The following is a 9,014-nucleotide window of genomic DNA, read 5'->3' as shown; positions in this document are numbered from 1 at the left end:
GAGTTGGAGGCGGAATTCTGAAAGGAGATGTGAAATATGAACACATCTCTGAGAATCCTGAATTGTACCATTCACAATTTGCCCTTATATGAACATTCTCCTAAAGTGCTTTCAGCTGAAATTGCTATCGTTTTCTGCTGACATGAATAATGCTCATATCCTGAAAACAAACAGCTTTCTCTAACAGAAATTTAAGTGCAGAAAAGAGGTAGGGATGGGCACTGTGAGTGCAGACAGCATAAAGATATGAGGGATGGAAATTGATTGTAAGAGGAAATTATCTAGGAGGCTGAGATATGATTAGGAAATGAGAGGAAAGTAAGAGCTCTTTCAGCTTCTACTTCTTAAGGTACACTAAAGCTCATGCAAGGAAATTGAAGTTATGGAGTTAAATGAACATTTTTCAAAGAGAAAGAAACATTTCTATAGTATAGCAGGAGGAGAGTGTCTGCAAGTTATCCTGACTTCTGTCATTATTTTCTGCACTCTGCACAGGACTCCATGCCCAGGAACTGCAGATGCCCAACAGCAGCTCCATCAGCGAGTTCCTCCTGCTGGCGTTGGCAGACACGCGGCAGCTGCAGCTCCTGCACTTCTGGCTCTTGCTGGGCATCTACCTGGCTGCCCTCCTGGGCAACGGCCTCATCAGCACAGCCGTAGCCTGCCACCACCACCTGCACACCCCCATGTACTTCTTCCTCCTCAACCTCGCCCTCCTCGACCTGGGCTGCATCTCCACCACTCTGCCCAAAGCCATGGCCAATGCCCTCTGGGACACCAGGCACATCTCCTATGCTGGATGTGTTGCCCAGAGCTTCCTGTTTGTCTTTCTCATGTCAGCAGAATATTCTGTCCTCACCATCATGTCCTATGACCGCTACGTTGCCATCTGCAAGCCCCTGCACTACGGGACCTTGATGGACAGCAGAGCTTGTGCCACCATGGCAGCAGCTGCCTGGGGCACTGGGGTTCTCTATTCCCTGCTGCACACTGCCAATACATTTTCCCTGCCTCTTTGTCATGGCAATGCTGTGGATCAGTTCTTCTGTGAAATCCCCCAGATTCTCAAGCTCTCCTGCTCAGAATTAGACTACCTCAGGGAAATTGGTTTTATTATGTTTAGTGTTCTTGCCGTATTTGTGTGTTTTGTTTTCATTGTTATGTCCTATGTGCAGATCATCAGGGCCGTGCTGAGGATGCCCTCTGAGCAGGGACGGCACAAAGCTTTCTCCACGTGCCTCCCTCACCTGGCCGTGGTCTCCCTCTTTGTCAGCACTGACTTTTTGGCCTACCTGAAGCCCCCCTCCATCTCCTCCCCATCCCTGGATCTGGTGGTGTCATTTTTGTACTCGGTGGTGCCTCCCACACTGAACCCCCTCATCTACAGCATGAGGAACCAGGAGCTCAAGGATGCAGTGTGGAAAATGATATCACGGACAAATTTCAGCAGGGATTGTCTTCTCATCTGTCTCAACAAATGACTCACAGCCTTTTCCGTAACATGCCTATGTTATCACAGAGTCATTGAATGGCCTGTATTGAAAAGGATCACAATGATCATCTGGTTTCAACCCCCCTGCCACAGGCTGGGTTGCCAACCAGCAGACCAGGCTGCTCAGAGTCACATCCAGAGTGGCCTTGAATGCCTCCAAGATGGGGCATCCTCAACCTCCTTGGGCAAGCTGTCCCAGTGCCTCACCACCCTCTGAGTGAAAAACTTCCTTTTAATATCTAACTTAAGCCTCCCCAGACTCCGTTTAAAACCATTGCCCCTTGTCCTATCAGCATTCACCCTCATACACAGTCGTTCTCCCTCCTGTTTATCCGCTCCCTTCAAGTATTGGAAGGCCACAATAAGGTCTCCCTGCAGCCCTCTCTTCTCCAAACTAAACAAGCCCAGTTCCCTCAACCTTTCATCATAGGAGAGGCTCTCCAGCCTTCTTATCACCTTAGTGGCCCTCCTCAGGACCCGCCCCAAGAGCTCCACGTCCTTCCTGTACTGGGGGCCCCAGGCCTGGACGCAGCACTGCAGATGGGGCCTCACAAGAGCTGAGTAGAGGGGGACAATCACCTCCCTCTCCCTGCTGGCCACCCCTTTTTTAATGCAGCTCAGAACACAGTTGGACTTCTGGGCTGCAAGCGCACACTGCTGGCTCGTGTCCACCTTCTCATCCACCAGGACCCCCAAGTCCTTCTCCGCAGGGCTGCTCTCAAGTGTTTCTTTGCCCAGTCTGTATAAACACCTTGCATTGCTCCAGCCAAAGTGCAGCACCTTGCGCTTAGCCTTCTTGAATCTCTTTAGGTTCACATGGTCGCACTTCTTCAGCCTGTCCAGGTCCCTCTGCATAGCTTCCCTTCCCTCCAATGGATCAACTGCACTGCTCAGCTTGGTGTCATTTTCAAACTTGCTGAGGGTGCACTCGATGCCATCATCTGTGTCACTGATGAAGATGTTGAAGAGCATCCATGTCAAGACTGACCCTTGAGGGACACCACCTTCTTTCTTCCTCACGTTATGTCATAAACCAGTGTCCTTCACTCTGACAGTGTTTGTATCAGCTCATGGATTAAATGAATTAGACCTCCTTTAGTTCTTTGAGTCACAATTCAATGCCTTTTGCTCTCCGCCTCTGTAGCAGATAAATTTTTACTCATCTGAGGACTGACCTGGTGGGTCTTTTCACACTGTTCCTTTTTCATGTCCATAGTTGGGTGGGGACGTTTTTCCAATGTGATGGGTTTCACCACAGTGACTGTGACCCATACTTGAGACTTTTGGGCAGAGCTTGACACCAATGACCCATAGTGGTTCACGGATGTTTGTGTTTATTGAGAATAAATCAGAGTTTCTTGGCTTCCCAGTGGCCATTTCAGCGCTGAGTCACCCCCAGGGCTCCACTGACTTGTCTGGGGGGCATTGAGTGCGCTGGGTTGGGCTGCAGCTACAGGGACAAAGACAACAGTTGGCAGTTACTTCCCAGAGACCCTCTTCCCAAGTTCCATCTGCAGCTTCCAGGGGCTCTGGTCTCCTGTAGGTCCTCTTGGAAAGCTGCCTGTCCCTGGGGCCTCCGGAGATGGCATGGGATGCTTGTGATCACATAGTGGAGCTTTGCTCCCCACTCATTTATCCTTCAATTAATCATAATCCTCACTCATTTATCCTTCAATTAATATGTGTTTCCTATTAATATTTATCGTTTCCTATCTACCTATGTAAAGTACTTATCCTTTTGGTTAGGCGAACCACGCTGGTGGGATATGGCTGAGGAGTATGCTCTGTTTTTAGGGAAGTTGTATTGTATTTTACTGTTGCTTGTTTCAAAGTAGGAAGCAACATCCTGTGCTTGTTGCAAACAGTTCTCTAAGAAAAGCAGGTGAAGGAATGGTGTAAAGGAACTGTAACATCCAGACTTCAGTGGAGAATTCTGCTGTAGGGAAAAGTGATGCAAGTGCCAGGTGGCATACAGCAGACACGTCAGGCCTGGGGAGGTGAGCAGTCAGGTTGTCCGTACTGAGTCAGACCTCAAGCAATTGCTTTTCCTGCCTATGCAGATCTCCTTAGGAGACTCTCTGGATCAACATCAATTGGAGAATCACAGAATCACAAAATGGCCTGGGTTTGAAGGGGCCTCAAGGATCGTGGATCTCCAACCCTCCGGCCACATGCAGGGCCACCAACCTCCACATTTAATACCATCCCAGGATGCCCAGGGCACCATCCAACCTGGCCTTGAACACCTCCAAGGATGAATGGGGCATCCACAGCCTCTCTGGGCAGCTGCTCCAGCACCTCACCACTCTCTCTGTAAAGAACTTCCCCCTGACAGCCAACCTAAATCTTCCCTCCCTCAACTTCAAACCATTTGCCTTTGTCCTGCTGTTACCTACCCCTTCAAAGAGTTGATTCCCCTCCTGCTTGTAGGCTCCCTTTAGGTACTGAAAGGCTGCAATGAGGTCACCCTGCAGCCTTCTTTTCTCCAGGCTGAACAAGCCCAGCTCCCTCAGCCTGTCTTAGTAGAGGAGGTGTTCCAACACCCTGATCATTTCCATGGCTCTCCTCTGGATCCTCTCCAACAGAATGATGCTCCAAAAGCAACAAGATGCTCTACTTTAAAACACAAAACATTTTTATTGGGTGCCCTTTGAAGTCTTTTTTCTTTACTACATTATGAAACCTCTCCACCTAGATGTATAAATCTTGACTTCAAACACATTATGGAACAGACATGGCTCATTGCAACTTGCTGTACTTCAGAGAGACCCGTGGTACATTTGATGTCAGGTCTAAGAACCTCAGGTATTGAGTGGATAATGTTGTAAGCACTTGAGAAAGTAAAGTTGGAAGAAAAAGAGTAGGGATCTTGGCGTACTAATGGGGCCCACTGAGGGACATTACCACCACAGCCTCCCTTGGACTTGTTAGAGCAGGGAATTGGAGGCAATGATTATAGTTAGGTAAAGCACTGTGGTTTGAAATCTTCTGGTTTGTTTGATGAAGAAAGACAAGGCCTGACATCCAGACCCCGGAGGGGAGATCCATCGTATGTGAGGGAATGAGCTCAGGGCTCATCCTGGGGTTGGTGTGGTGGGGCAGATTGTACTCCGTGTGAAGGACAGCAGTGTGACACCTCCCAGCCTCTGCACAGGGATGCAAGGAGGCATTGAGGACCCATTACCATAACCATAATAAATCTCCTCACAAACCATGGCCAAGGGGACAAAGATTTCACTGCTTTTGGGCCCTCCATCCTCACCAGCACCCACTGCCTTCTCCTCTGCAGGATTTCCAATGCTGCTCCAGCCCAGCCCCTATTTCCCTGTGGTCTGCAGACACCCACCTCTCCTCTCTGCCCCACTCTGACCCTGGCACTGCAGTCATGTCACTGATGTCTCTCAAGCCCCTCTGAAAGTCCCTTGAGACACAAAGCCATGGAGTGATCCCTCAGCATGGCCCCACATCATAACCCTTCCAGTGACATTTCCTCCTCCTCATGCCCAGTCTCTAGTGTTCAAGCTGCACTTTGAGGGAGTTTTTTCCCTCCTTTGCTCATTTCCACTACCAAGGTCAACTCCATCATGTTGGAAATCACTTCCTCATGGAAACGCCACCCATCAGCTTTCTTGTGGCCTGTCAGCCATTGAGAAGAAGGAACCTCACCATCATCTTCCAAGGCACGTGCCAGCTTCATGGACAGACACGACCAAGTCACGTCCCTCCTGCTATGGAGTTGTGTCCTCACACAGAAGAGCCATCACAATCCCTTACACAAACCTCCTTCTTCCTCCATGGGCCATGCCAAGTGCTCAGGCAGACAGGATCCCACAGGCAACACGGCAACCTGGCACTTTCTGTCGGCCTCTCAGGGACACTGCAGATGTGATCCTGTGTGCACAGATCCCAGCCAGAAGTCAAGGGCTGACCACCAGCTGCTTCAGGCAGAAGGCAGCACACCATTCCTTTCTGGGACACGCTCCTGGGGCTGGCCTGTCAACTGCACACACAGAAGTGACCTCACAGCCACCTTCACAGCCTCGTGCCACCTGCAGGCCCATGAGGGCCTGAGGTAGAGCTGAGCTCATGGCAGCATTCCTACCCACCTCCTCCTTATGGCCTCAAGCTGATCAGTCACACGTCACCTCCTGTACAGACATCGCCTCACATTCATCACTGCATTACATGGATTTGCTCTAAGACTCCACCATTCCTGCTCTGCACTGCAGAGCCAAGAACCAAAAGTTTAGGGTTAGGGGAGGGGTTGAAGGTGAGGAGGGCAGAGCACAAGAGCAGGGTCTGTGGGTGTTGGGTGTTCAGAATAGGGATTAAAGGTTAGAAGTCACCTTTAGGGGCAGAGATTAAGCAAAGGTTTGGTGAGAGGGCTTGGTGTTCTGCTAAGGTTTTCAGGACAGTGTTAGGGTACAGGGAAGCATTACAGATTAGTGTTTGGATACGGGTTCTCATCTCAGAGGCTTTAAATACAATATTACAATGCTAGCAACTAAAGTTTGTGTCACGAAATTAACTAGATCAGTTTATGCCCGTGACAAGGGGCAGTAGGCCCCTGCCCTCCCCACCCCCCACCTGGGCCCACAAAATGGGAAGGAAGGGGGAAAAGGAAAAAAACAGCGGCAACAATCTATGGAGGTAAACTTATTTTACTAACTATGATATCGGAATGCAAAATAATACAATATAATACAATCTAATTGAAATTGAGACTAATAAATCAAATAAGATATGAGAGAGAGTTCCCGAGACCGAGTCAAACCTGAAAAAAGCTTGGAACGGCCAGGAAAGCACCTCCAGCACCCACTGCCAGGCAGTAAGAGACCGCCCCCCCGGAAGGGTCAGATCCCATGACTTCTGTGATGTATAGGGATAGGTACGTAGAATTAGAGCATTAACACTTCCAGTACATGATGTTTTGATGTGGAATATTGAAAATCAAATAAGCAAAAACCAAAACCATGACAGCTTGGTTTTAGCATGAGTGGGAGAGTAAGTGTGGGAATCTGTGCAGTCCATTACTTGGTAATGTTCTTGTCAGCAACAACACTGCCACCACACCACTGAATTCTGTCTCAGTGCAACACTGAGCCTTTTCATGGAAAAGCTTCTGTCTCACCTCTGTTGTCTGTTCCATTCCTGAGATGGAAGTGGCACCTGACTCAGGAAGGAGAAGGACACAGAGCTCTGCAGGAGGACCTGCACCACCTGCCCAGCAGCTCTGTGCTACCCCACAGTTGCACTTCCTACCTACAAATTCATGCTCTAGAATGTCTCCTGAGAGTCCTGGGCAACCTTTCCTGGGCTCTCATGTGTGCTTCAGCTACCCTAGGGCATCGTGGAGGCAGTGCTCACCTCTGTGTGGTAAATGGAAAGAAGCACAGAAGGGAGACTTCAGGGAAAAGTTTAAGCCTCTGAGATGGAACCCATAACCAAGACATTTTCTTACACAAGGTCTCACAGGGACTGAGGAAGAGGGGATCTGACAACCAACGTGCAAACCAGGTGCTGCTGCTGGCCTGTCAGAGGCACTGACAGATGTGAGCCTGAAAGCACAGACCCCAGCCAGGCGCCAAGGGATGGCCCGTCAGCTATTGCAGGCTGCAGTCACCGCACAGTTTGATTAACAGCTGTATGCTTCGTGCTGGATTATGGGGTGCTGAGAACAGCTGACCCCAGCAGCTCCAGAAATGTCTCACAGGAAGTAAGACAGAAAAAGTCATTGCATGGCCTTTGTTTTGTCAAGATTCACAGAGAGCTTGCTTCCTTATGTACACTGTGTCTGGGCTATAATGCATAGGAACAAACTGAGTAGTAATCGATGTGGATAATGACATTTAAGTGAAAAACATTACAATATACAAAACACAGAATAAAACATTCAATAAATTACACTTAGGAAACTAATACTTAAACCATGTAAGACAGTTTGATTCCATTAAAATCTGTATTACAACTCTTAGATAGAAAAAGGTGGGCAGTTCACTGCTTTTGAAACGCATTTGGTCATCAGTTTCCGCAGAACATCTTTGAACTCCTGGATCCTCATGCTGTAGATGAGGGGGTTCACTGCTGGAGGCACCACTGAGTACAGAAATGAAACCACCAGGTCCAGGGATGGGGAGGAGATGGAGGGTGGCTTCAAATAGGCAACCATGCCTGTGCTGAGAAACAGGGAGACCACAGCCAGGTGAGGGAGGCACGTGGAGAAGGCTTTGTGCCGTCCCTGCTCAGAGGGCATCCCCAGCACGGCCCTGAAGATCTGCATATATGACCCAGCAATGAATACAAAGCAGCCAAACTCCAAAGGGACACAAAATACAATAAGCCCAACTTCCCTGAGGTAGGAGTGTGAGCAGGAGAGCTTAAGGATGTGGGGGATTTCACAAAAAAACTGGTTGATGGCATTGCCTTGGCAGAGAGGCAGGGAAAATGTATTGGCAGTGTGCAGCAGGGAATAGAGAACCCCAGTGCCCCAGGCAGCTGCTGCCATGGTGGCACAAGCTCTGCTGTCCATCAAGGTCCCGTAGTGCAGGGGCTTGCAGATGGCAACGTAGCGGTCATAGGACATGATGGTGAGAATGAAATACTCTGCTGAGGTGAAGAAGAGAAAGAAAAAGACCTGTGCAGCACATCCTGAGTAGGAGATGTGCCTGGTGTCGCAGAGGGCATTGGCCATGGCTTTGGGGAGAGTGGTGGAGATGCAGCCCAGGTCGAGGAGGGCGAGGTTGAGGAGGAAGAAGTACATGGGGGTGTGCAGGCGGTGGTGGCAGGCTACGGCTGTGCTGATGAGGCCGTTGCCCAGGAGGGCAGCCAGGTAGATGCCCAGCAAGAGCCAGAAGTGCAGGAGCTGCAGCTGCCGCGTGTCTGCCAACGCCAGCAGGAGGAACTCGCTGATGGAGCTGCTGTTGGGCATTTGGTTCTTCTGGGCATCAGTACCTGTTCAAGGAGGAATAAATCAAGGACAAGTCTTTCTATGTGGGGAGGGTTCATTCAGCTCCATGATGTGATCTACATTTCATGAGGTCAGGTTTGCCACGAGGGACTCTGCACTTATCTCTGTGCAGATAAGCAGACTTGTCCCTATGGGTACATGGGAATGTGGTGATGGTGTGGGGTCAGGCTTTCTTTTCAGAGTGTATCAGATAAAATCACTTCTAGTACAGAAGTGCTGGTTGGCATCTGAACCTTAATGCCAAAAATATGTGGGTCAAAAATTGGAATTCTAGGGATTGCTTTTTCCTACAAATTCTCACCCTGCTCACCATGCCTAAGGAGTGTTTGCTGAAGTCTGAACAGCTGTAGGACCTGAGAGGCAAAGGGATTCACTGCTGCTTAGTGCAGGGTAAGGGGGGCTGACTGGGTTTCTTTCCAACTGCTCTGAGCTTGACTACTTAGAAGATGCAAGACAATTGCATTTCCATAAAATTATGAAGTCAGACCCACTCAGAAAACAGGAGTCCTCTGCCCATCACTGTGTATTCACCCTTTCTCAATGTACTTCAGCAGT

The 9,014-nt window shown here is 49.3% G+C and overlaps 2 protein-coding genes across 2 annotated transcripts; one reads left to right on the top strand and one right to left on the bottom strand.

Moving 5' to 3' along the window:
• The first annotated feature begins 518 nt into the window (after window positions 1-518).
• LOC116234973 (olfactory receptor 14A16-like) lies at window positions 519-1,481 on the top strand. The gene has a single exon (XM_090126404.1). The coding sequence runs from the start codon at window positions 519-521 to the stop codon at window positions 1,479-1,481; it is 963 nt and encodes a 320-aa protein (XP_089982530.1).
• Window positions 1,482-7,463: 5,982 nt separating this feature from the next.
• On the bottom strand, window positions 7,464-8,420 carry LOC149914524 (olfactory receptor 14C36-like). Its single transcript, XM_090126649.1, has one exon. The coding sequence runs from the start codon at window positions 8,418-8,420 to the stop codon at window positions 7,464-7,466; it is 957 nt and encodes a 318-aa protein (XP_089982775.1).
• Window positions 8,421-9,014: the final 594 nt, after the last annotated feature.

Source organism: Phasianus colchicus, chromosome 29 (genome assembly GCF_987193195.1).
Source record: "Phasianus colchicus chromosome 29, bPhaCol1.hap1.1, whole genome shotgun sequence".
NCBI lineage: Eukaryota > Metazoa > Chordata > Aves > Galliformes > Phasianidae > Phasianus > Phasianus colchicus.
This window is presented reverse-complemented; position numbering and strand designations above follow the sequence as displayed.